This window comes from Curcuma longa, chromosome 16 (genome assembly GCF_044706935.1).
Source record: "Curcuma longa cultivar G26 ecotype Majalengka, Jawa Barat chromosome 16, ITB_CL_G26_1.1, whole genome shotgun sequence".
Taxonomy (NCBI): Eukaryota; Viridiplantae; Streptophyta; class Magnoliopsida; order Zingiberales; family Zingiberaceae; genus Curcuma; species Curcuma longa.
In genome coordinates this window covers 5,118,341-5,145,721 of record NC_133876.1, presented here as the reverse complement: position 1 = coordinate 5,145,721, position 27,381 = coordinate 5,118,341, and the positions used below count along the sequence as shown (strand labels likewise).

At 32.1% G+C, this 27,381-nt stretch overlaps 1 protein-coding gene and 12 non-coding genes across 13 annotated transcripts; 1 reads left to right on the top strand and 12 right to left on the bottom strand.

Moving 5' to 3' along the window:
• Positions 1 to 2,327: 2,327 nt before the first annotated feature.
• Positions 2,328 to 2,404, bottom strand: LOC141848137 (small nucleolar RNA R160). The gene has a single exon (XR_012603476.1). It is a non-coding gene; the product is annotated as a small nucleolar RNA R160 (small nucleolar RNA).
• Positions 2,405 to 2,767: 363 nt separating this feature from the next.
• Positions 2,768 to 2,847, bottom strand: LOC141848140 (small nucleolar RNA R160). The gene has a single exon (XR_012603479.1). It is a non-coding gene; the product is annotated as a small nucleolar RNA R160 (small nucleolar RNA).
• A 708-nt stretch (positions 2,848 to 3,555) lies between these two features.
• LOC141848158 (small nucleolar RNA R160) lies at positions 3,556 to 3,633 on the bottom strand. Its single transcript, XR_012603495.1, has one exon. It is a non-coding gene; the product is annotated as a small nucleolar RNA R160 (small nucleolar RNA).
• Positions 3,634 to 9,641: 6,008 nt separating this feature from the next.
• On the bottom strand, positions 9,642 to 9,718 carry LOC141848136 (small nucleolar RNA R160). The gene has a single exon (XR_012603475.1). It is a non-coding gene; the product is annotated as a small nucleolar RNA R160 (small nucleolar RNA).
• Positions 9,719 to 10,081: 363 nt separating this feature from the next.
• Positions 10,082 to 10,161, bottom strand: LOC141848139 (small nucleolar RNA R160). The gene has a single exon (XR_012603478.1). It is a non-coding gene; the product is annotated as a small nucleolar RNA R160 (small nucleolar RNA).
• A 166-nt stretch (positions 10,162 to 10,327) lies between these two features.
• Positions 10,328 to 10,404, bottom strand: LOC141848135 (small nucleolar RNA R160). The gene has a single exon (XR_012603474.1). It is a non-coding gene; the product is annotated as a small nucleolar RNA R160 (small nucleolar RNA).
• Positions 10,405 to 10,767: 363 nt separating this feature from the next.
• Positions 10,768 to 10,847, bottom strand: LOC141848138 (small nucleolar RNA R160). The gene has a single exon (XR_012603477.1). It is a non-coding gene; the product is annotated as a small nucleolar RNA R160 (small nucleolar RNA).
• Positions 10,848 to 11,580: 733 nt separating this feature from the next.
• On the bottom strand, positions 11,581 to 11,658 carry LOC141848157 (small nucleolar RNA R160). The gene has a single exon (XR_012603494.1). It is a non-coding gene; the product is annotated as a small nucleolar RNA R160 (small nucleolar RNA).
• A 5,954-nt stretch (positions 11,659 to 17,612) lies between these two features.
• Positions 17,613 to 17,690, bottom strand: LOC141848141 (small nucleolar RNA R160). The gene has a single exon (XR_012603480.1). It is a non-coding gene; the product is annotated as a small nucleolar RNA R160 (small nucleolar RNA).
• Positions 17,691 to 18,055: 365 nt separating this feature from the next.
• LOC141848142 (small nucleolar RNA R160) lies at positions 18,056 to 18,135 on the bottom strand. The gene has a single exon (XR_012603481.1). It is a non-coding gene; the product is annotated as a small nucleolar RNA R160 (small nucleolar RNA).
• Positions 18,136 to 23,622: 5,487 nt separating this feature from the next.
• Positions 23,623 to 23,746, bottom strand: LOC141848152 (small nucleolar RNA snoR80). Its single transcript, XR_012603490.1, has one exon. It is a non-coding gene; the product is annotated as a small nucleolar RNA snoR80 (small nucleolar RNA).
• A 161-nt stretch (positions 23,747 to 23,907) lies between these two features.
• LOC141848144 (small nucleolar RNA Z157/R69/R10) lies at positions 23,908 to 24,011 on the bottom strand. The gene has a single exon (XR_012603483.1). It is a non-coding gene; the product is annotated as a small nucleolar RNA Z157/R69/R10 (small nucleolar RNA).
• A 1,051-nt stretch (positions 24,012 to 25,062) lies between these two features.
• LOC141847737 (protein DELETION OF SUV3 SUPPRESSOR 1(I)-like) lies at positions 25,063 to 27,055 on the top strand. Its single transcript, XM_074735811.1, has 2 exons — positions 25,063 to 25,242; positions 26,802 to 27,055. The coding sequence occupies exons 1-2, from the start codon at positions 25,149 to 25,151 to the stop codon at positions 26,930 to 26,932; spliced, it is 225 nt and encodes a 74-aa protein (XP_074591912.1). The 5' UTR covers positions 25,063 to 25,148; the 3' UTR covers positions 26,933 to 27,055.
• The last annotated feature ends 326 nt before the right edge of the window (positions 27,056 to 27,381 follow it).

Here is a 27,381-nt window from a genome sequence, read left to right as displayed (position 1 = left end):
GAAGGGAATAAAATATAACTAATTTAACTTTTTCGACCGCTAGATAAGTTTAATAATCGATTATCGATTATTTAAATTATCGAAATTTCGATAGCTAAATGTTGATATTTTTGTAATGGCTGGTCATTGGTTGGCAGAGCATTACCGTCGGACTCATGTCTAGAGGTGCAAATGCTTGCGGCGACAAGGGGGAGCCTAGAGGAGTAAGGCATGTAAATATGAGTAGAGAGAAAGGAAAAATACAAACAGTATAGACATCTCTTATTCATGCAAACAGTGACATTGAAAAAAACTAGAGTCTCAATTCGGCGACATTTTATATTGTGAGTCGATGGGGAGAGAGATGATGTCACGACAGGATAACTATCTAATGAATTATTTTTTTAAAACATATTCCTTTTAAATCATGGAATATTTTTTTTCACGGGACCACTAGATTCTTTTAGTTAAATTCAACATAATTAGTATATATGAATATATACTAAAATTATCACTAATACTCTAGTTCATACTAAATGATAAAAGATGAAGTATTAAGTCTCCATTCGTGACTAATACAAAATTAATAATATAAATATAATAATTATCATTAAAAAAAATTAAATCTTAAATAAGTAATCTAATGCTTGAAAGTATAGGAAGGGGGTTTAAATTTTAGATGTAGATTATATGCGTAGATTCGATAATCTGGTAATATTAATGGGTTGTTAATAGAGTATGAATTTTATGGTGGATGGTCCATGCAAATCTTTATTAGTAAAATTGAAAAAAATCCTAAACTTTCAAATATAATTTATTAAAAAATAATATATTTTAATAATTTATTAAATTAATAAATATAATTTATTAATTTATTTTAATAAAAAAATTTATTAAATTAATAAATATAATTCTTTAATCATTTTTTAAAATTTAAAATAAATTTATTATATTTTAATAAAATAATTCATTAAAGTAATAAAATATTAAATTAATTTTAATTTAAAATTTTATTAATTTTATATTTTTAAATTAAAATAAATAATCTCTTTTAAATTTATAAGTATTTTAATTAAAATTTATTGAATTAATTAACTAAATTTCAATTAAGTTTAACCGTACAATTTAATTAACTCAGTTTTAAAATCTAAGTATAATCATGCTTTTTCGTTAACCTTCAAAAAATCGAAATTTTATCCAAGCAATTACATACTCTACACCATAATCTAAATCAAATAAGCTCAGTTAAGCTCAGACTTACCCTAACCGAATTATGTTTTTAATGCACTTTTTATGTATACATTAGTTAAAAGCAAGAAAAGACGAACCAAACAGGTAATTAGGAAAATATGGCAATTGAAGGGAAGGAGGGAGGGGAGAGGGGCAGATGGAGTTGTTCTAATTTTATTGTATTTTATGTGCAATCATATGTTTAGACTAACTAAGATTTATTATTTTTAATTAAAAGAAGACAATATTTGGCTTTAGCATAACCCCAAACCTCATACAATTTGCAACTTAAACGCCCCTTTGATTATGCTATTTAAAGAACTCATTATGATACATTAATTAAAAGAAAGCATTATTTGGCTTTAGCATTTCTTCCAACCAAAATCCAATGGACAATTTTTTTTTTTTGATAATCCAAATATCCAAATCCAACTAATCATAAGATAACTGATCCAACCTTACAAAATTTACCACCACCAACTAAAATAAATCAGACAGCACATAATACATTGAGAATACATGTGTGTTATGAAGATACTTGTAGCTAGGCCTTTGAGTGTCAAGTGATGAAATATGAAGATATAGCATTAGATAGGGATCAATCAACTAAATAGTTGATGCAATTGACGACGATGAACACCACAAGAGTAAACAATATTTTCAATTTCGGCAAAAGACAAACGGATACACTTCTATTAGCAAAAGACATTTCACTGAATTGAATTTCGTCCAGAAGCAAAATTAAACTTGCAGGGGCTTCAGCTCTGTACCATTACATAAAGAGAGGTCAATTAAAGATATAATTATAAACTCAAATAGTTGATATAAATGAAGGTGATGACTAACATTATCTCACTCCAATCAATGTTTTAAACTGGGCGAACGCAAGAAATGTTTTTAAACTCCGAGAACGCCAAACCAATTCAATTCTCAGTGGAAGGCATTCGATTGAACCAATCAATTGAACAAAATAATCTAACCAACACGATTTCAGTTCTTTGGCAATCTGATTTTGAGGTTGTCTCAGATGAGAAAGTTAAATTTCACCGAAACACTGAATCAAGATTCAAGAAATGAAGAGTTTAATATAATTTCACTGTTTTAATATGTTCTCGTAGAGCAATCAGAGAACTTTGAAGACCATGGTAAAATGCTATCCACATCAACTTCGGAAAATCAATCTCATCATTTTGGCCTGTTTTTGAAAAATCAAAAAAAAAAATTCAATTTTAAATTGATGAACAGAGATTATAACACATCAAAGTTGATCAAAATTCATCTAAACGATGGACACAATATTGATACAGCAGAAAAAGGACATAAACATCTCAAGAACAAATATACAATAAATGAATCTCAACTGAAAAGTTGCTAATATGAAGGTGAAAATTCACTTTATAAAAAGTAAAGAGACTATTTCTCTTAAAAACCCTGAATGACTAATTACTAATAACTAGTAAAATTAACAAAAGAATTAATATTTACAAATTATACGATAAATTATAAGATTTTATCCCTAGTTTCAAACCAGATCACAAACCCATTGCAAGTTAATGACAGCAATCAGAGAACTTTGAAGGTCATTGTGATGTTTAATTTCAACATTAACTTCAGACCATCAATTCTCATCATCTAGCTTATTAAAAAAAATCATATGTCATTAGAAAACTTAAACACTCTCCTGAAAAGGAAAAATAATTCAATTAGATTAAAGATAAAGTCAAAAAAAAATTCATACTAAACCTACGATATTTATCTTGATAGAAGAAAATAAACTAAATCATCTATCAAATGCAATATATGATGAAGTCCTAAATTAAAGAGTTGATAATCCCTTCTCTTATAAAAATTCAATAGCGCATTAAACATCTTCCTACTAAAGCTGAATTTCATCAGCAATGTCTTGTAATTTCTACCTTTATGTACCAACTAAAGGATAGAGGATAAAGTGGCTAAAATTTAGTGAGAACTGCGAAGTGTGTAAAAGTAGTGCGAAAAGTATTGAAAATAATAGGCAAAGCCACAATGGTTTTCACTATCCCCTCCTTGCCCTCAATGAGGACAGGAAGCCAAAATGAGAGCAAGGATGAATATACTCAAAATAAACAATTTGAGCTCCTTTAATACAAATATGTACACAATATTTATCTGTTCTGTCCGTAAAGAGACAAGCAAAAACTTGAATCAGTCAATTGAACAACAATAGTAAACAGTCAACGAGATCATTGTTCTCAAATAAGTGATAAAAAAACAAAGGGAACAAAAAAAAAGACCAGAAATCTTCATTTTGCCCAAAATAAATCATCAAGCAACAAGTACATTAGCATTTGTGATAGGCCACAATAAAGCAATCAGAGAACTTTGAAGACCATAGTAAAGTATTATCCACATCAGCATCAGATCTACAACTCTCATCATTTTGCTTTGTCTCTAAAATAATAATAATAATAAATGTATGATTTTAAGGTGAAGAGCAAAGGTCATATATTTGACATGAATAAAGACTTGTCTCATCATTTTGTAACAGGACTAATAAAACTAAGACGGTCAGATAGCGAAGGAACTATTTGACATGAATAAAGACGAATCAAAATTTTTTTATATCGAACTTGTTTGGCAATGACACAAACCACTTATTCTCTACATTTGTTGTATTCCTACAGAAAATAAAACTTTTTCTAAGCTAAATCTTGACAGAAAAAAATACATGGGAATGAAGAAACTGAGTCACCCATGAACTAATTTTCTTCTGGCAAACAATCAATTTAGCACCTAAATACCAATTTCTCGCAATTTCCTTGAAGACAACTACTGTCAGCAAGGGGCTAATAGTGCAAAGTACGACATTCAAATTCTAAATCATTAAAAAAAGGAAGGAAAATTAACTAAATGGATCATGCTGGAGACCAAACATGATTCGCTACTCTATATCTTTAACTAACTCTTCGATTTCTAAAATATCGACGAAAAGATTAGAAAACTTACAGATCCGGTAAAAAAATCTTAAATTTCCACTAATCAAAGGAAGAAAGCATTTTCTAATTGAGATCTAGCACACAAGAAATTCAAAAGTGGCCTACGTGAGGAATGTGTTTGGATGTGGGCGTCTTTGCGCGGTAGTTAATTCTCAGCATTGCCGCTTACTCGAGGTTTTTGCAGGTGGAAGAATTGGTAACACATATATATAGAAACAGTAATTATCAAAAAAAACCCCAATTGTTTCAGAATGTTTTAAAATACCCAAAAATTTGATTAATGTTAAAATACCTTAATTTTTTCTTCTGGCAAACAATCAATTTAGCACCTAAATACCAAATTCTCGCAATTTCCTTGAAGACAACTATTGTCAGCAAGGGGCTAATAGTGCACAGTACGACATTCAAATTCTAAATCATTAAAAAAAAGGAAGGAAAATTAACTAAATGAATCATGTTGGAGACCAAACATGATTCGCTACTCCATATCTTTAACTAACTCTTCGATTTCTAAAATATCGACGAAAAGATTAGCAAACTTACAGATCCGGTAAAAAAATCTTAAAATTCCACTAATCAAAGGAAGAAAGCATTTTCTAATTGAGATCTAGCACACAAGAAATTCAAAAGTGGCCTACCTGAGGAATGCGTTTGGATGTGGGCGTCTTTACGCGGTGGTTAGTTCTCAGCGCCGCCGCTTACTCGAGATTTTTGCAGGTGGAATAATTGGTAACACATATATATAGAAACGGTAATTATCAAAAAGCCCCCAATTGTTTTAGAATGTTTTAAAATACCCAAAAATTTGATTAATGTTAAAATACCTTAATTTTTTCTTCTGGCAAACAATCAATTTAGCACCTAAATACCAATTTCTCCCAATTTCCTTGAAGACAACTACTGTCAGCAAGGGGCTAATAGTGCACAGTACGACATTCAAATTCTAAATCATTAAAAAAAGGAAGGAAAATTAACTAAATGGATCATGCTGGAGACCAAACATGATTCGCTACTCCATATCTTTAACTAACTCTTCGATTTCTAAAATGTCGACGAAAAGATTAGCAAACTTACAGATCCGGTAAAAAAATCTTCAATTTCCACTAATCAAAGGAAGAAAGCATTTTCTAATTGAGATCTAGCACACAAGAAATTCAAAAGTGGCCTACCTGAGGAATGTGTTTGGATGTGGGCGTCTTTGCGCGGTGGTTAGTTCTCAGCGCCGCCGCTTACTCGAGATTTTTGCAGGTGGAATAATTGGTAACACATATATATAGAAACGGTAATTATCAAAAAGCCCCCAATTGTTTCAGAATGTTTTAAAATACCCAAAAATTTGATTAATGTTAAAATACCTTAATTTTTTCTTCTGGCAAACAATCAATTTAGCACCTAAATACCAATTTCTCGCAATTTCCTTGAAGACAACTACTGTCAGCAAGGGGCTAATAGTGCACAGTACGACATTCAAATTCTAAATCATTAAAAAAATGAAGGAAAATTAACTAAATGGATCAATGTGAGTTACTTTAGCTAAGAACAACAATAGCTTTCTTTAAAGAAATTCTCATGTGAAACAGGCTTCTGGTTCCAAATGCAACTACTTGAGATTAGTTCTAACTAAGAAAAATAATCTTTGAACAATTGGTTTCTCCTTGAAAGGTACAAATTAGTACTATACAGTTTAACAATGTTGAATTATCTTAGACTAATGCCCAGTAGCAGAAAAGATCATAATGATTCAGGAGCTTTAAAATCAAATGAAAAATCTAAAAGAAATTATATGAATAAATTTATTGTAGTAATCTACCAATATGAAAACAAATGAATACGAAGTGTTTGTATATTTACAAAAAAAATTTACATACTACCAAATGTTAACTAACTTGGGGAAAAATGATTTGCTTTAGTCAGTTTATTTCAAAAGCTTCATCCTTTTTGGAGCATATTCCTTTATCTTTAGGAAATTTATCACTGATACTTTATATTTTATCTTCTTTTCTGTTCTCCAAACATATTGGATGGACCAATATCAAGTAAAAGATTCTCCAAAACTAATAAATTGTGTAACTAGTCCTACACAAGGATGGTAACAGTGAATAATATTAACATTGTGATGTTCATGTAGAACAAATAACAAAAAACTAGCATAACTCGCACGACATTAGTCAGATAGAAATTAAAATACAAAGAATATAACTATGTGACTTAACAGACATGAATCTACTGTGGGCATCAAAAGTAGCTAGTTTACATACGTATAGCACAGCTTCTCACCTTTCTTTGCCATCTTGTTCGGGTATTTATTATTTATCTTCCTTCCACAATGTTTTTACAGAAGTTAGATCAAGACTATGCAACACTTCTTACCTGATCAAGCAAACAAAACAACTTTAGGATGATGGCATTTATTGTCTGAGCTGACATTAAGTCAACAAGGAGGTATCATCAGTGATGTAGCCCAAAAAAACCTGAATAAATTAGACATTATATTGATAAATAAAAATAAGATAAATGAGGTGAAATATTATTCACAACTGTTATTATCAAATGACAATTTAAATTACTTTTCATCAAGATATAAAAATGTTATTTTGTATAATTGTTTACGCCTCATCTTCATACTTTTATAATTGTTCCTTTATGATGGCGCAGCTCCCTCCACGTTCTCACTGCTCCAAACAAAAGATTGATTTACAAATGATTTCCTTTCCCAATTGGGAATGAATAAGCATAAAAATCCTTAGTAGTTGTATACAGTTGCCATTTTATATCAATTATAGTTTGTCTAATCAACCCACGAAACATTTCAGAACAAGCATGTTTCTGAGAAACCATCCAAATCTGTTGAAAGAACAAAGGTTCGTAAGCCAAGCTAGTTATCGATTTTTTTTCTTTTCTATTCTGGATCAGCGCTTGAAATGTCTATTAAGCCGTGAACAAAACTGAGGAGTCCAAAGACACTGAACTTGTGGGACAATTGTTACTCCTCGGTCTATATTTTCCATATAAGTGAATTGAAAACAATCATCCATCATTTTCTCGTCTTTATTCTCCTCTTCCTTTTACTCAAACCATCAAATGCAGAACAAATAAATACAAGCGGATCCCGATCAACCATCGCCCACAACAATCCAAGCAGGAAGACCAAAGGAGATAAGAATAAGAGTACCTACTTGTCGTCAATGTTGATGACATGAAGTAGATGCTGATAATAGATGTCAGAGGCCCGGCAACGCGGCAGTCGGAGGGGAGAGGTGACGAGAAAACCAGAGTCGGCGTACAGAGGAAGGAAGTCGAGGGAGTGGCGGAGGAAATCGAGGTCGAGCGAGAGATTAGATCGACACGGAGAACCGGAGACGGCCGAAGGTTAAGCGGCGGCGGGAGGAGGGAGAGGAAATCGAGAAACAAGCGGTGATGGGTGAGGGTTTTAGGGTGAGACAGCATGCAATTAAATACGGATGGATCGGGTGAAAAATCCGAATCCGATTAAATTAACAAAGTTTAAAATTTCAATATATATATTATTTATTTCCTTTATAAGTTTTAGTGGGATAATAAATGATCGCATGATAATGAATTACGGATTGGATGTAAAATTCAAATCCGGTTAATGCTTTTCTTTCTGAACGAATTAATCTGGTAGTGACGTATTAAAAATAATTTGTAGATAGATTTGGTAATATTATTGGACAGGAATCCGATAATGTAATATGATCCAATTTAATATAAAATATGATTATTATATATAAACTGATAAAATTTAAATTTCCAGTGAAAGTTCTTTTAACATGTATATTATTTATCTTTTTTTCCTATATTTATTATTTATCTCTTTGTATTTTTTTAGCACAAAATATTCAATTCTCACAATTGATTAATCATGACGATCATCCATCCTGTAACAATCAAAGTAAATCTAAGAAGTGCTCACAATGATAACTCAATTTTTTTTAATTTAAATTTAATTTTTCATTGTAGAAAATTCATCTTGCAATCATCGCAATTGAAATTCGAATCTTAAATATCCGAGAGACTGCATAAACATCGTGCTAATACACAATATCTTCTACAAAAAAGTAAAATTCGTCATCTTAACGGCCTCACACGGTCGGTCCCATTCACGACATATAACATGAGGAGGTAAATCGAGAAACTACAGTTGATCACGAACGCAGGAGGGTATTGACATCTCTCTCTTCTCCAGGATTCGAATCCTTGCCCTCTTTTACAAATCTACTGCGTCGTAACCAATTCAAACCTTATGCCCCGATGGCATGTTGATGCACAATATCGTACTGCTGCATCATAGCCTGACAGACTATTTATCTCTTTGTACTATTTTTAATGTGGAATGTGGTTAGCCTGCCATAAACCCATTCAGGACAATATTGTCTTTGCATTGCGCTCAACATGGAGTAACATATTCAGAACAAGATTTAGATGTTTGGACCCAAACTAGAATTGTGTTCCACATTAAAGACAACCATAATAAATATAGCTCAATTAAAGATAGGTTAAGCTCAGACTTAACCGAATTATGTTTTTAATGCACTCTTTATGATACATTAGTTAAAAGAAGGCAATATTTGGCTTTAGCATAACCCCAAACCTCACACAATTTGCAACCTAAACGCCCCTTTGATTATGCTATTTAAAGAACTCATTATGATACATTAATTAAAAGAATGCATTATTTGGCTTTAGCATTTCTTCCAAAATCCAATGGACAATATTTTTTTTTTTTGATAATCCAAATATCCAAATCCAACTAATCTTAAGATAACTGATCCAACCTTACAAAATTTACCACCACCAACTAAAATAAATCAGACAGCACATAACACATTGAGAATACTTGTGTATTATGAAGATACTTGTAGCTAGGCCTTTGAGTGTCAAGTGATGAAATATGAAGATATAGCATTAGATAGGGATCAATCAACTAAATAGTTGATGCAATTGACGACGATGAACACCACAAGAGTAAACAATGTTTTCAATTTCCACAAAAGACAAACGGATACACTTCTATTAGCAAAAGACATTTCACTGAATTGAATTTCGTCCAGAAGCAAAATTAAACTTGCAGGGGCTTCAGCTCTGTACCATTACATAAAGAGAGGTCAATTAAAGATATAATTATAAACTCAAATAGTTGATATAAATGGAGGTGATGACTAACATTATCTCACTCCAATCAATGTTTTAAACTGGGCGAACGCAAGAAATGTTTTTAAACTCCGAGAACGCCAAACCAATTCAATTCTCAGTGGAAGGCATTCGATTGAACCAATCAATTGAACAAAATAATCTAACCAACACGATTTCAGTTCTTTGGCAATCTGATTTTGAGGTTGTCTCAGATGAGAAAGTTAAATTTCACCGAAACACTGAATCAAGATTCAAGAAATGAAGAGTTTAATATAATTTCACTGTTTTAATATGTTCTCGTAGAGCAATCAGAGAACTTTGAAGACCATGGTAAAATGCTATCCACATCAACTTCGGAAAATCAATCTCATCATTTTGGCCTGTTTTTGAAAAATCAGAAAAAAAAATTCAATTTTAAGTTGATGAACAGAGATTATAACACATCAAAGTTGATCAAAATTCATCTAAACGATGGACACAATATTGATACAGCAGAAAAAGGACATAAACATCTCAAGAACAAATATACCATAAATGAATCTCAACTGAAAAGTTGCTAATATGAAGGTGAAAATTCACTTTATAAAAAGTAAAGAGACTATTTCTCTTAAAAACCCTGAATGACTAATTACTAATAACTAGTAAAATTAACAAAAGAATTAATATTTAAAAATTATATGATAAATTATAAGATTTTATCCCTAGTTTCAAACTGGATCACAAACCCATTGCAAGTTAATGACAGCAATCAGAGAACTTTGAAGGTCATTGTGATGTTTAATTTCAACATTAACTTCAGACCAACAATTCTCATCATCTAGCTTATTAAAAAAAATCATATGTCATTAGAAAACTTAAACACTCTCCTGAAAAGGAAAAATAATTCAATTAGATTCAAGATAAAGTCAAAAAAAAAATTCATACTAAACCTACAGATTCAAGAAATGAAGAGTTTAATATAATTTCACTGTTTTAATATGTTCTCGTAGAGCAATCAGAGAACTTTGAAGACCATGATAAAATGCTATCCACATCAACTTCGGAAAATCAATCTCATCATTTTGGCATGTTTTTGAAAAATCAGAAAAAAAAAATTCAATTTTAAGTTGATGAACAGAGATTATAACACATCAAAGTTGATCAAAATTCATCTAAACGATGGACACAATATTGATACAGCAGAAAAAGGACATAAACATCTCAAGAACAAATATACCATAAATGAATCTCAACTGAAAAGTTGCTAATATGAAGGTGAAAATTCACTTTAAAAATGTAAAGAGACTATTTCTCTTAAAAACCCTGAATGACTAATTACTAATAACTAGTAAAATTAACAAAAGAATTAATATTTAAAAATTATATGATAAATTATAAGATTTTATCCCTAGTTACAAACCAGATCACAAACCCATTGCAAGTTAATGACAGCAATCAGAGAACTTTGAAGGTCATTGTGATGTTTAATTTCAACATTAACTTCAGACCAACAATTCTCATCATCTAGCTTATTAAAAAAAATCATATGTCATTAGAAAACTTAAACACTCTCCTGAAAAGGAAAAATAATTCAATTAGATTAAAGATAAAGTCAAAAAAAAAATTCATACTAAACCTACGATAGATAATATAAGTTGCTGCATAGAAGCTAAATCTTGATAGAAGAAAATAAACTAAATCAACTATCAAATGCAATATATGATGGAGTCCTAAATTAAAGAGTTGATAATCCCTTCTCTTATAAAAATTCAATAGCGCATTAAACATCTTCCTACTAAAGCTGAATGTCATCAGTAATGTCTTGTAATTTCTACCCTTATGTACCAACTAAAGGATAGAGGATAAAGTGGCTAAAATTTAGTGAGAACTGAGAAGTGTGTAAGAGTAGTGCGAAAAGTATTGAAAATAATAGGCAAAGCCACAATGGTTTTCACTATCCCCTCCTTGCCCTCAATGAGGACAGGAAGCCAAAATGAGAGCAAGGATGAATATACTCAAAATAAACAATTTGAGCTCCTTTAATACAAATATGTACACAATATTTATCTGTTCTGTCCGTAAAGAGACAAGCAAAAACTTGAATCAGTTAATTGAACAACAATAGTAAACAGTCAACGAGATCATTATTCTCAAATAAGTGATAAAAAAACAAAGGGAACAAAAAAAGACCAGAAATCTTCATTTTGCCTAAAATAAATCATCAAGCAACAAGTACATTAGCATTTGTAATAGGCCACAATAAAGCAATCAGAGAACTTTGAAGACCATAGTAAAGTATTATCCACATCAGCATCAGATCTACAACTCTCATCATTTTGCTTTGTCTCTAAAATAATAATAATAAAAAATGTATGATTTTAAGGTGAAGAGCAAAGGTCATATATTTGACATGAATAAAGACAAGTCTCATCATTTTGTAACAGGACTAATAAAACTAAGACTGTCAGATAGCGAAGGAACTATTTGACATGAATAAAGACGAATCTAAATTTTTTTATATCAAACTTGTTTGGCAATGACACAAACCACTTATTCTCTACATTTGTTGTATTCCTACAGAAAATAAAACTTTTTTTAAGCTAAATCTGGACAGAAAAAAATACATGGGAATGAAGAAACTGAGTCACCCATGAACTAATTTTCTTCTGGCAAACAATCAATTTAGCACCTAAATACCAATTTCTCGCAATTTCCTTGAAGACAACTACTGTCAGCAAGGGGCTAATAGTGCACAGTACGACATTCAAATTCTAAATCATTAAAAAAAGGAAGGAAAATTAACTAAATGGATCATGCTGGAGACCAAACATGATTCGCTACTCCATATCTTTAACTAACTCTTCGATTTCTAAAATGTCGACGAAAAGATTAGCAAACTTACAGATCTGGTAAAAAAATCTTAAATTTCCACTAATCAAAGGAAAAAGCATTTTCTAATTGAGATCTAGCACACAAGAAATTCAAAAGTGGCCTACCTGAGGAATGTGTTTGGATGTGGGCGTCTTTGCGCGGTGGTTAGTTCTCAGCATTGCCGCTTACTCGAGGTTTTTGCAGGTGGAAGAATTGGTAACACATATATATAGAAACAGTAATTATCAAAAAGCCCCCAATTGTTTCAAAATGTTTTAAAATACCCAAAATTTGATTAATGTTAAAATACCTTAATTTTTTCTTCTGACAAACAATCAATTAGCACCTAAATACCAAATTCTCGCAATTTCCTTGAAGACAACTATTGTCAGCAAGGGGCTAATAGTGCACAGTACGACATTCAAATTCTAAATCATTAAAAAAAAGGAAGGAAAATTAACTAAATGAATCATGTTGGAGACCAAACATGATTCGCTACTCCATATCTTTAACTAACTCTTCGATTTCTAAAATGTCGACGAAAAGATTAGCAAACTTACAGATCCGGTAAAAAAATCTTAAATTTCCACTAATCAAAGGAAGAAAGCATTTTCTAATTGAGATCTAGCACACAAGAAATTCAAAAGTGGCCTACCTGAGGAATGTGTTTGGATGTGGGCGTCTTTGCGCGGTGGTTAGTTCTCAGCGCCGCCGCTTACTCGAGATTTTTGCAGGTGGAATAATTGGTAACACATATATATAGAAACGGTAATTATCAAAAAGCCCCCAATTGTTTCAGAATGTTTTAAAATACCCAAAAATTTGATTAATGTTAAAATACCTTAATTTTTTCTTCTGGCAAACAATCAATTTAGCACCTAAATACCAATTTCTCGCAATTTCCTTGAAGACAACTACTGTCAGCAAGGGGCTAATAGTGCACAGTACGACATTCAAATTCTAAATCATTAAAAAAAGGAAGGAAAATTAACTAAATGGATCATGCTGGAGACCAAACATGATTCGCTACTCCATATCTTTAACTAACTCTTCGATTTCTAAAATGTCGACAAAAAGATTAGCAAACTTACAGATCCGGTAAAAAAATCTTAAATTTCCACTAATCAAAGGAAGAAAGCATTTTCTAATTGAGATCTAGCACACAAGAAATTCAAAAGTGGCCTACCTGAGGAATGTGTTTGGATGTGGGCGTCTTTGCGCGGTGGTTAGTTCTCAGCGCCGCCGCTTACTCGAGATTTTTGCAGGTGGAATAATTGGTAACACATATATATAGAAACGGTAATTATCAAAAAGCCCCCAATTGTTTCAGAATGTTTTAAAATACCCAAAAATTTGATTAATGTTAAAATACCTTAATTTTTTCTTCTGGCAAACAATCAATTTAGCACCTAAATACCAATTTCTCGCAATTTCCTTGAAGACAACTACTGTCAGCAAGGGGCTAATAGTGCACAGTACGACATTCAAATTCTAAATCATTAAAAAAATGAAGGAAAATTAACTAAATGGATCAATGTGAGTTACTTTAGCTAAGAACAACAATAGCTTTCTTTAAAGAAATTCTCATGTGAAACAGGCTTCTGGTTCCAAATGCAACTACTTGAGATTAGTTCTAACTAAGAAAAATAATCTTTGAACAATTGGTTTCTCCTTAAAAGGTACAAATTAGTACTATACAGTTTAACAATGTTGAATTATCTTAGACTAATGCCCAGTAGCAGAAAAGATCATAATGATTCAGGAGCTTTAAAATCAAATGAAAAATCTAAAAGAAATTATATGAATAAATTTATTGTAGTATCTACCAATATGAAAACAAATGAATACGAAGTGTTTGTATATTTACAAAAAAAATTACATACTACCAAATGTTAACTAACTTGGGAAAAATGATTTGCTTTAGTCAGTTTATTTCAAAAGCTTCATCCTTTTTGGAGCATATTCCTTTATCTTTAGGAAATTTATCACTGATACTTTATATTTATCTTCTTTTCTGCTCTCCAAACATATTGGATGGACCAATATCAAGTAAAAGATTCCCCAAAACTAATAAATTGTGTAACTAGTCCTACACAAGGATGGTAACAGTAACATTGTGATGTCCATGTAGAACAAATAACAAAAAAATAGTATAACTCGCACGACATTAGTCAGATAGAAATTAGAATACAAAGAATATAACTATGTGACTTAACAGACATGAATCTACTGTGGGCATCAAAAGTAGCTAGTTTACATACGTATAGCACAGCTTCTCACCTTTCTTTGCCATCTTGTTCGGGTATTTATTATTTATCTTCCTTCCACAATGTTTTTACAGAAGTTAGATCAAGACTATGCAACACTTCTTACCTGATCAAGCAAACAAAACAACTTTAGGATGATGGCATTTATTGTCTGAGCTGACATTAAGTCAACAAGGAGGTATCATCAGTGATGTAGCCCAAAAAAACCTGAATAAATTAGACATTATATTGATAAATAAAAATAAGATAAATGAGGTGAAATATTATTCACAACTGTTATTATCAAATGACAATTTAAATTACTTTTCATCAAGATATAAAAATGTTATTTTGTATAATTGTTTACGCCTCATCTTCATACTTTTATAATTGTTCCCGTCCACGTTCTCACTGCTCCAAACAAAAGATTGATTTACAAATGATTTCCTTTCCCAATTGGGAATGAATAAGCATAAAAATCCTTAGTAGTTGTATACAGTTGCCATTTTATATCAATTATAGTTTGTCTAATCAACCCACGAAACATTCCAGAACAAGCATGTTTCTGAGAAACCATCCAAATCTGTTGAAAGAACAAAGGTTCGTAAGCCAAGCTAGTTATCGATTTTTTTTCTTTTCTATTCTGGATCAGCGCTTGAAATGTCTATTAAGCCGTGAACAAAACTGAGGAGTCCAAAGACACTGAACTTGTGGGACAATTGTTACTCCTCGGTCTATATTTTCCATATAAGTGAATTGAAAACAATCATCCATCATTTTCTCGTCTTTATTCTCCTCTTCCTTTTACTCAAACCATCAAATGCAGAACAAATAAAGACAAGCGGATCCCGATCAACCATCGCCCACAACAATCCAAGCAGGAAGACCAAAGGAGATAAGAATAAGAGTACCTACTTGTCGTCAATGTTGATGACATGAAGTAGATGCTGATAATAGATGTCAGAGGCCCGGCAACGCGGCAGTCGGAGGGGAGAGGTGACGAGAAAACCAGAGTCGGCGTACAGAGGAAGGAAGTCGAGGGAGTGGCGGAGGAAATCGAGGTCGAGCGAGAGATTAGATCGACACGGAGAACCGGAGACGGCCGAAGGTTAAGCGGCGGCGGGAGGAGGGAGAGGAAATCGAGAAACAAGCGGTGATGGGTGAGGAGGGTTTTAGGGTGAGATAGCATGCAATTAAATACGGATGGATCGGGTGAAAAATCCGAATCCGATTAAATTAACAAAGTTTAAAATTTCAATATATATATTATTTATTTATTTCCTTTATAAGTTTTAGTGGGATAATAAATGATCGCATGATAATGAATTACGGATTGGATGTAAAATTCAAATCCGGTTAATGCTTTTCTTTCTGAACGAGGTAGTGAAATATTAAAAATAATTTGTAGATAGATTTGGTAATATTATTGGACAGGAATCCGATAATGTAATATGATCCAATTTAATATAAAATATGATTATTATATATAAACTGATAAAATTTAAATTTCCAGTGAAAGTTCTTTTAACATGTATATTATTTATCTTTTTTCCCTATATTTATTATTTATCTCTTTGTATTTTTTTAAGCACAAAATATTCAATTCTCACAATTGATTAATCATGACGATCATCCATCCTGTAACAATCAAAGTAAATCTAGAAGTGCTCACAACGATAACTCAATTTTTTTTAATTTAAATTTAATTTTTCATTGTAGAAAATTCATCTTGCAATCATCGCAATTGAAATTCGAATCTTAAATATCCGAGAGACTGCATAAACATCGTGCTAATACACAATATCTTCTACAAAAAAGTAAAATTCGTCATCTTAACGGCCTCACACGGTCGGTCCCATGACCATATGTGAGGAGGTAAATCGAGAAACTACAGTTGATCACGACGCAGGAGGGTATTGCCTGACTTCTCCAGGATTCGAATCCTTGCCCTCTTTACAAATCTACTGCGTCGTAACCAATTCAGTTATGCCCCGAAGGCATGTTGATGCACAATATCGTACTGCTGCATCATAGCCTGACAGACTATTTATCTCTTTGTACTATTTTTAATGTGGAATGTGGTTAGCCTGCCATAAACCCATTCAGGACAATATTGTCTTTGCATTGCGCTCAACATGGAGTAACATATTCAGAACAAGATTTAGATGTTTGGACCCAAACTAGAATTGTGTTCCACATTAAAGACAACCATAATAAATATAGCTCAATTAAAGATAGGTTAAGCTCAGACTTAACCGAATTATGTTTTTAATGCACTCTTTATGATACATTAGTTAAAAGAAGGCAATATTTGGCTTTAGCATAACCCCAAACCTCACACAATTTGCAACTTAAACGCCCCTTTGATTATGCTATTTAAAGAACTCATTATGATACATTAATTAAAAGAAAGCATTATTTGGCTTTAGCATTTCTTCCAACCAAAATCCAATGGACAATTTTTTTTTTTTTTGATAATCCAAATATCCAAATCCAACTAATCTTAAGATAACTGATCCAACCTTACAAAATTTACCACCACCAACTAAAATAAATCAGACAGCACATAATATATTGAGAATACATGTGCGTTATGAAGATACTTGTAGCTAGGCCTTTGAGTGTCAAGTGATGAAATATGAAGATATAGCATTAGATAGGGATCAATCAACTAAATAGTTGATGCAATTGACGACGATGAACACCACAAGAGTAAACAATATTTTCAATTTCCGCAAAAGACAAACGGATACACTTCTATTAGTAAAAGGCATTTCACTGAATTGAATTTCGTCCAGAAGCAAAATTATACTTGCAAAGGCTTCAGCTCTGTACCATTACATAAAGATTAAAGAGAGGTCAATTAAAGATATAATTATAAACTCAAATAGTTGATATAAATGAAGGTGATGACTAACATTATCTCACTCCAATCAATGTTTTAAACTGGGCGAACGCAAGAAATGTTTTTAAACTCCGAGAACCAATTCTCAGTGGAAGGCATTCGATTGAACCAATCAATTGAACAAAATAATCTAACCAACACGATTTCAATTCTTTGGCAATCTGATTTTGAGGTTGTCTCAGATGAGAAAGTTAAATTTCACCGAAACACTGAATCAAGATTCAAGAAATGAAGAGTTTAATATAATTTCACTGTTTTAATATGTTCTCGTAGAGCAATCAGAGAACTTTGAAGACCATGGTAAAATGTTATCCACATCAACTTCGGAAAATCAATCTCATCATTTTAGCCTGTTTTTGAAAAATCAGAAAAAAAAATCAATTTTAAGTTGATGAACAGAGATTTTAACACATCAAAGTTGATCAAAATTCATCTAAACGATGGACACAATATTGATACAGCAGAAAAAGGACATAAACATCTCAAGAACAAATATACCATAAATGCATCTCAACTGAAAAGTTGCTAATATGAAGGTGAAAATTCACTTTATAAAAAGTAAAGAGACTTTCTCTTAAAAACCCTGAATGACTAATTACTAATAACTAGTAAAATTAACAAAAGAAATAATATTTAAAAATTATACGATAAATTATAAGATTTTATCCCTAGTTTCAAACCGGATCACAAACCCATTATATTTGCAAGTTAATGACAGCAATAAGAAAACTTTGAAGGTCATTGTGATGTTTAATTTCAACATTAACTTCAGACCAACAATTCTCATCATCTAGCTTATTTAAAAAAAATCATATGTCATTAGAAAACTTAAACACTCTCCTGAAAAGGAAAAATAATTCAATTAGATTAAAGATAAAGTAAAAAAAAAATTCATACTAAACCTACGATAGATAATATAAGTTGCTGCATTGAAGCTAAATCTTAATAGAAGAAAATAAACTAAATCAACTATCAAATGCAATATATGATGAAGTCCTAAATTAAAGAGTTGATAATGTTAGTGCAGGAAGCACTAGCAGATCGAACCTGAGTTTTGATTATGGAACTAGGATCAAGTTAAGTATGTGGTTTGGCTAACCAGGTTGAATTGAGTTTGCAGAAAACAGATTAAGTCCTAGTGCTGCTAGGCATGAAGTCTTGGCAGAGTCAAAGTGCACCAAGCAGAAGTCTGGACTTGGTCAGGAGGACCAAGTTGCAGAAGGCTGGACTTGGTCAGGAGGACCAAGTTGCAGCAGAAGAATGAACTGATCAGGAGGATCAGTTGCATTGCAAGTCCTGGAGGGCAACGACAGAGCCGAGCACAAGTCCAACGGGTTAGGAGGACTCGGTTGGCATCAGATAAATTCTCCCGAGGGAGTGGGTGAGGACGCGTTCCTACGAGGAACAGTAGGCATCGGTCTAACCCAGGATCTCACCGGAGATCCGAAGTTAAGACTCGGAGTTGGTTCGGTGAACCGACTCAAATACTTTACATGTTATTTGTGAGCTAACCTTTGTGCAGGAAAATCTGACGAATGCTTAACTCCGACCGAAAAACTGATTTTTCGGGTCTGCAGTCGACTCAGATGGGTTCTGGAGTCGACTCCAGCCGAGTCAGCTGAAGTTCGGAGTCAGCGCGTTGAGTTTTTTGCCAAATCAGCTTGGAGTCGACTCAGGTGAGCTTTTGAGTTGACTCAGGGTCAAAACTTATCGTCGATGCCGCCACCGTGACTGGAGTCAACCCAGAACGAGATCAGAGTCAACTCAGAGAGGATAAACGACAAAGGCGATTAAGTTTTATCTGCCACGTCTGCTGGAGTCGACCCAGATTGCAATCTGAGTCGACTCAGGTCGACTATAAAAGGAGCCCGCGAGCAGCAGCCGAGCAATCAACTTTCAACGCTTCCAACTCTCATTCTCGTGACTCCCGAGCGCTCCAACTTCGACGTCGGTGCTGTACCTGCTTCAAGCAATCTTTTCTTCACACCGAGACGGCAATTTCGACTTCCGGGAAGCGAGTTTTCTGAGCAAAAATTTGGTAACAAGTTCTGTATTTACTCATTTCAATTCTGTATTCGAGCTTTGTAACCGAACGTTTTTTCGATACACTTGCTGTCGGAAATGGGCAAGTGTCTTAGTGGATTGCCTAACGTAAACGGTCAAAGACCGTGGACCTTGGAGTAGCAGCGTTGCGCTGTGAACCAAGTAAAAACAAACGAGTCACTTTTCTTACTTGCATTAATTTTTGTTTTCGCTATACCTCTTTAATCGCTTCCGTACTCGCACTCAAAGGTCTACGAAAAAAATCGAAAAGCGTGCAAACACGCTATTCACCCCCCCTCTAGCGTGTTTTCGATCCTACAATTGATATCAGAGCAGGGGCTCTTGAAAACAGGGCAACCACTGATTCAAGACGTTTTTCGAGTTTTTCGCTTATTTAATTTTTGTGTTTTCTTTTCTCCCGAACTACTAATCCAAGACCAAGTCTTGAAATTTCTTCTCTTTTATTTTCTTGTGTGCAAATACAAATGGCCCAACAAAAATGCTTTCTTGCACCCTCAGCATTTAAAATCACTTTTTCAAAATTGACCACCTCAATTGGAGATTCCTGGTCGGAAAGTTGAGTCTCCGGAATAAAAGTTGGAGTTGCAGGTTCATTCGACACTGAAGGAGTGAAAGACATACCAGTAGTGTGTGGGGTACCATATTCATGAACAACCGATGGCGTGAAATACGGATGACTCATATTTTGTCAATATTCGACTAGAAGCAGTTGATATGAACTTCGAGGCACATAATTCGGATGATTCAAAGAATTTCTAAAACCTTAAAAATTTTGAAGATTTTGTGGAGGAAACAACATATTTAGAAATGGATATGGGTATTGATAATTTAGTGGAATTTATGGATTTTGGGAAGATGAATATTATTCTTGTGGGTTTTTTTTATAGAATTCAAGAAATTTTTTTAAAAAAACCCTATTATTTTCATCCATTTCGAATAGAAAATAAGATTGTAGGGACTTCAAAAAATAGATGGAGAGAATATTTAGAGAGTAGAATTGGAGAGTATAGTGAGTTAAAATGTAAAAATTTGTACACATTGTTAGATATTTATAGACGAAATTTTGACCTAGCAGTTAAAAAATAGCTGTTAAAAAATAGCCGTTAAAAAACTAACCGTTTTATTTAATTTTTAATTTTTAATTTATAATTTTTTAATAAAAATTAAAACTAACTGTTAATAGTCGTTAAAATTAACCATTTAATAAATATATTTAAAAAATAAACAAATAAAAAAATGCATGCGGGGTGGGCCAGCCTGGCCCACCCTGCAACACTTTAACGAGTTCAATACTTTGAATGCGTTAAAGAGTTTTAACGCCCCACATTGGCGTAGGGCGTTATAACACGTGTGTTGAACCAGCGTTGAATGGAGTTGTGGATGCCCTAATAAATCTCCATTCATGACTAATACACAATTAATAATATAAATATAATAATTATCATTAAAAAATTAAATTTTAAATAAGTAATCTAATGTTTGAAAGTACAAAGGGGTTTAAGTTTTAGATGTAGATTATGTGTAGATCCGGTAATCTGGTAACATTAATATGTTGTTAATGGATTATGAATTATGTTGATGGTCAATGCAGAATCTTATTAGTAAAATTGAGAAAAAACTTCTAAACTTTCAAATATAATTTATTAAAATAATATATTTTAATTCATTAAATTAATAAATATAATTTATTAATTTTATTTTAATAAAATAATTTATTAAATTAATAAATATAATTCATTAATTTTATTTTTTAAAATTTAAAATAAATTTATATATATTAATAAAATAATTTATTAAAAATAATTTATTAAATTAATGAATATAATTTATTAAATTAATAAATATAATTTATTAAATTTAAATATAATCTATTAAATTTATTTTTAAAATTTTAAAATAAATTATCTATTTTAAATTTATATATATTTAAATTAAAATTTATTAAATTAATTAACTCAATTTTAATTTAATTTCACGGTACATTTCAATTAACTTAATTTTAAAATCGAAGGATAATCATAAAAATTTTTTTTATTAACCTTCGAAATAGCTGAAAATCTTAGATTGCTAAGGTATCACATTCTCAAATTATAACCCATTTGCTAATATGACGATAATACTGTCTTACTTAGAAATCAATCATAACTTTAACCAAACAAGATTATTAATAAACATTGGACAGATAACTAAGATAATTAATGATAATCTCCAACTAAATGGCCCTTAAGTACTATAGTTGTAAAATCTAATATCATGTAAATTTTCTTATTATCTTTTTTTTTCTTTTCTCTTTTTCCTTACAAAAATTTATTGCCTTTTAGATTACAAATTTAAAAGAAAGACTTAATTATGACGATAGATTATAAGATTTTTTTCTTATTACAAAATTGATTTTTTGTATATTTTTGTGTGAGTATGAAAGACTTAATTATATTGTGTCTATCTTGTCACATTAAATTTTAAATGTATTACAAATGAATACATGTAATTCAGAAAAGAAAGAAGATATTGAAACTAATTGGTCCTAGACGTTGCATTGATAATAATTTTATATTTATTTTTTTATATCGACATCATTAAAGGCAAGTAAAAGATCATAATCATAAATAATAGCAACTTGATGATTATAATCTTGATTATTGGACTACCTGTGACATTTAAATTAATCTCTAACTATTGACTAAATCTTCTAACAGCAAGATGAATTTTGGATTAATACTAGAGTTTGAAAATTTTATAAACCTATAAAATTTGTTTAAAAAAATAGGAGTGTTAAAATTTATCATCGCAATGCTGTTGCCTGCTTGGCAGATGCTTATGTCGGCGCTGACACCGACAAAGGTGGTAGATCACGGTCTAGCACTCTCGGTCGATGAAGTACTCCACGAGTTAGACCCAAAAGCTCCTCTATTTCAGACATCTTCAAAATTTAAATAAATTTAAATTAAAAAACTCAATAATATCAAAATTCAAACTATCAAATTCAAATTAAAAAAAAAACAAATCAAACTTTCAATCATTTTAATAATTTAATTTATTTTAATTCAACTTGATTCTAAATTACCTTATCAAATAAATTTAAAAATTACAAAACCACCACAAAAATTGACTCATTTTCAACACTACTTTTCAAAGCTCACACATATCACAAGAGACCAATTCCAATTAAAAAAACAAAACAATACTATGAACATCTCACAAACATGATCCATATATAAGACTAAATTTTTTAATGTTCAGCATTCGAGATTGAAATCTCATTAGTTAAATGAAGACGATTTTAACTTTAACAAACAAAAACTGATGTTCTAAAATTGGAAGTTTCGTGCCAGCAATTGAAACAGCAACCGACGAGAATTAAAATTACGAAACTGCTCGCCCGCCTACTTGGATCTCTGCCTCATCTTCCTGCGCTTCCTCTTCAGCCTGCGCATACGCTTCTTCTTCCACTGCAAAATGTCAAATGATTATAAAAAATGCAGATAAGATCACTCATCATAGTCATTGCTTTGAATTTGTTAAAACGAAAAACCAGGATTATCAAACCTATGAAACTGAATGTTTAACAAGAAACATATCTTTGAACTTGATTTAAACAGCAAGTAAAACAATTTGCACGTAATACAAAAGGCAATAATAAAATAAGCCTTTATATTCAAATAACAAGGCACTACTTTGAAATGCAGTAGCATGTTCAACAAGATAAATAAAACCAAAGGCCGCTCCAATACAATTGGATATAAAAGCAAGAAGAAAAAAAAACTCTTTTAGAAGATGTCTGCAAACCAATCTTTTTCTAACCTGCTTGGATATAAAATACAAATCCAGAAAAGTAACAAAAAGGATTCTATTACCAAAATTGTGTAGTAGTTTAGAACATTTGTAGTGAAGGAAAGAAACTTCAAACTTTCACAGTATTAATGCCTTTAGCTGTTGTATGTATATTTTAATACTTTTTGGTACTTATAAAATTACTGATAAATAACAATAATATCAATCAATCAGTTTGACCAGTTGGACCAATTGAACCATCAAACTGATAATTTTAATATTCACATTATGTAAATGTCAAAAGAGAATGGCCATGAGTGGTTAGTATTTACACAGACGAAAGTAGAAAAAGCAGGCCTTCAAAGTTTCCATAACCTGAATTTGTCTCAAAAATTCCTAGGTCAATCAATCATGAATGGAAAAGGACAGAGCAAAAGAGAAATAATATGCATGTACATGGCATTTCCAGGACAAAATGACACATAATTAAACCACCAATCAGGATAACCACACATTAAATCTGGCGCCCGTTCCATTATACCAGGAGGAACAAATAATCATTCGGAATTGCTAATGGGCGCAATCAAGAACACAAACTTAGGATGAATAGACAGATATATATAGATATGGGTAACTCTAACAATAAATGGACTATTTGGATTGTCTATCCTGAAAATGATTAGCAAATTCATAAGACTAGAGTGGAGCTATTCCACTGAGGTAAATTTTGCAGGATTGAGATCAGACAGCCAAGGGTTAGTCTTCAATCTCTAACACACAAGAATGGCCAGAAATCAGAAACTCTAGTCCACATAAAAGCCTCATCATTACTCAACAAAACTCCTGCTAAATCTGAATTTTATAGTGATTACTATAAACTTGCATTCGAGCAACAAATAAAAACAGATCAAACTAAAATAGTTGAGGGAAATTCATATCACGGCTTAAAATTCACTTGTGGAAAAGAACGTGTAAATAAATAATATATATCCTGGATACAAACAAGAAAGCTAATAAATAATAAATGGATATGATTAAAAAGCCAACGGATAGTAATCAACCTCTAGGACAATAATGGCCAGAGATCAGAGATTCCAGTCTATAAAAAGAAGCTATCAGACAGTATTCTTTAAGAATGAAATTTAAAAAAAAAACTTATTTTCTCAGTGAACAAAAGAAGAAAAAACTAATTTTCGATGCCCACACTCCATAAATCAATACGATAACGGAAAAACACCAAACTCCAGCCATTGAACATAAGGGACAGGTTTTTTGAACTCAAAATAATAGTTTCAACAAACAAAGGAGCAAAATCTCCTTTGTTTACATTCATACATTTCCATAAATCCATACAATCAAGAAAAACCAACTCCAAAAGAGCATACAAGAAAAAAAAAGTCCCAAAGCCCGAACATTGAACACAAAGGCAAAGATTGAGATCCAAAAAGTAGTTTTAGCGGCCAAAGGAGAAATTAAACTTAAGATGACAAGATCAAGTAATTTTTACCTTGGCCCTCATATCCCTATATCCCGAGTTCCCGACTCCCTGTCTCAGCGCCCCCAAGGCGTCCTCGTTTATGCGATAACAAGGGTTCGTCCATATTTATATGGCGCTGGAGACAAACCCTAAGGCCATTTAAATTGAAATGGACGGGCGAGATGTGTTCTTGGTTAAACGAATCGAACCCTTGACACATCAGAGGGTGGTTATTTTTATTTATAATCCAAAAATATCCTTATTATTATGACATGTTCTGGAGATTTAAAAAGTTAGAATAATTAAATAATATATAATATTTTATCAATTTAAAATTAATTCGTGTTTCCTGTTTGAATCTTGCCGTTGAAAGGACCAAAATAGCCACGCCTCCACTTCTCTTTCTTCCGGCCGAAGCAACTTTCTGGGTTCTTCCTTTCAGTCCCTTCGTCTCGCGGACGAATTTGTCGGCTTTGATCTCTCCCCTTCGTTCTTTGATGGCGACGGAAACCAAACCTGCGGCTGCCGAAGTCCCTAAGGTCGACCTCTTCGACGACGACGACGAGTTCGAAGAGTTCGAGATCGGGGAAGGTAAAATGTTTAGGGTTTAGCCGTGCAGACTTATTCGGTGGCTTCAAACTCGGCCCTGAGGAAGACACGCGAGATTGTTTCCCCCTTTTTCTTATGCTGTTCTGCGCATGCTAGTTTTACTCGTTTTCTTATCGGCTTTTCTTAAGCTGTCTAGGTTTGCGATTAAGTCAATTGTTTCCTCCACTAATCATGATTTTCCTAATACAATTTATTACACGTTCTCAAACCTTCTCATTGTTTTTGATATATATGGCTATCTGCTATATGATATATCCTACTTGATGATTTTATGTTTGATTGTTTACCTGTTATCACCGCATTAGGAACTTTTGAAGGTTAGATTTAAGTTATTTGAAATCAGCTAGAAAGTCATTTCTGGATAAACTAATATAACAAAAGTGTAGCTAGTAGACGTGTTTCCTGTTGCAAAATTTTCCGTTTAAACTCTAAAATGATTTATCTTAACTGAGGTAAGAAAATCCAATGCATTTCTATGCAATGAAGTACATCATGACTCCTCTATAAGTAGAAAATGTAATGTGAACTGGTGTGAATGCATTAAAAATAATAATTGATATGACTGTTATAAGTTGGTACTAAGGTGGCTGATGGTTATAAGGTGGTTTTTGCTATTCCATAATACTCACCTCAAACTAAAGGCTAGCAGTTAATGGCATTCATAAAATTATATTAGTGTCAATCCACAAAGAATAATTGTATTGTAGCAAGAAATGAGATGCAAGAGGCAGAGCTCATGGAATCCATTTGAATCTCTGTCTTAGAATAAGATTTATTCTAGGTGCAGAATATTGTAGTGCACTTTTGTTAATTTTCATTGATTTTTCCTTGTCACATAGAAAGATTATAGAAAGAAGTCGTGAATTCTATGGTTAAGAGAAGAATGGTTGACTTGGTTTCTTTGTAAGTGAGTAGCCTTTCAACACTATCAGAGGAAGTCATTGTGTAAAAAGACTATTATCAAGAATTTCTAATTATTTTACACTGCCACTACTAAGTTGTATCTACTGGCTCCATCTAGAAGTCTGGTTGGATGGGCTTTGGATAAGCTGATGGGATAGGGTGGTGGGGCATCTATTAATAAGTTGTAACATAGTGACAAGCTTGAAGGCTAATGGAAATTGATTTTGTACATTAAAATGTTTAACCTGGATTGATTCTTTCAGTTGGTTGCTAGTACTTTTGATTGTATCCCAATTCTGCCATACATTATGAGATTATAATTCACAATAGATTGTATAGAAATTATTCTTCGTGGTAATGTTTATTAATTCAGATGTGTTATATGTGTTCTTTTGAAGTTTACCCTAGTATTTTGCTTGTGTGATTTAAAATGGTTGCCATCAGATTTTTACCTATGCTGATAAAACATATTGTAATATTTTCATTTGCTACGTGATGAAATTGCTCTTTATTAAAGAAGAGAATGCATAATATATGGAATTAGACTTTGATGATTTAATGGTGGAATGTTCTGTTTTTGTCTTTCAATCACTTAGATCAATGGGGACTGCTACTCCATTGTAATGTATTTGTTGCAGAATGGGATGAGAAGGAAGATGGCGAAGAAACGATGCAACAGTGGGAAGATGATTGGGATGATGACGATGTGAATGATGACTTTTCTCTGCAACTTAGAAAGGAGCTTGAAAGCAACTCAGAGAAAAGTTAAATTTATGTTACAATTTTCAGTTACTTAGATGGTCTTATGAAATGCACAAACATTATGTCTTTTTTTCTTTGCTTTTTTGTTAATACCAAAATATCCTGGCACTAGACTTTCCAACTTGTTTAAGCTACAGTGAACTTTGGTAAGCTTGGCATGCTTTTTAGTAGTTTTTCAATATTTTCAGATATTTATACAGGAATTGCTTGATCGTAATTGGCTAAATATTGTCATATTGCGTGATTTTTGAGCGGTGGAAGTTATATTAGTTTCAGTAGCTATACGATTGAGGGTATTCTCATATGATTATGCATTCGTATTTTCGTGTGTCATCTAAATGAGATGCAATAAGCCCATGATGATGAACATACATTCACTATAATTGTTTCAGTTTTCTCATACATGGCTGTAGATGACTCTTTAAGAGCATGAGATTTTTAAAGCCAATTTATGTG

Bases quoted from the DNA above. Each gene is read 5' to 3' on its own strand.
- LOC141847737 (XM_074735811.1), top strand. From the start codon at position 25,149: ATGGCGACGGAAACCAAACCTGCGGCTGCCGAAGTCCCTAAGGTCGAC. The intron at 25,243-26,801 runs GTAAAATGTTTA...TATTTGTTGCAG, and splicing joins AGAGTTCGAGATCGGGGAAG to AATGGGATGAGAAGGAAGAT.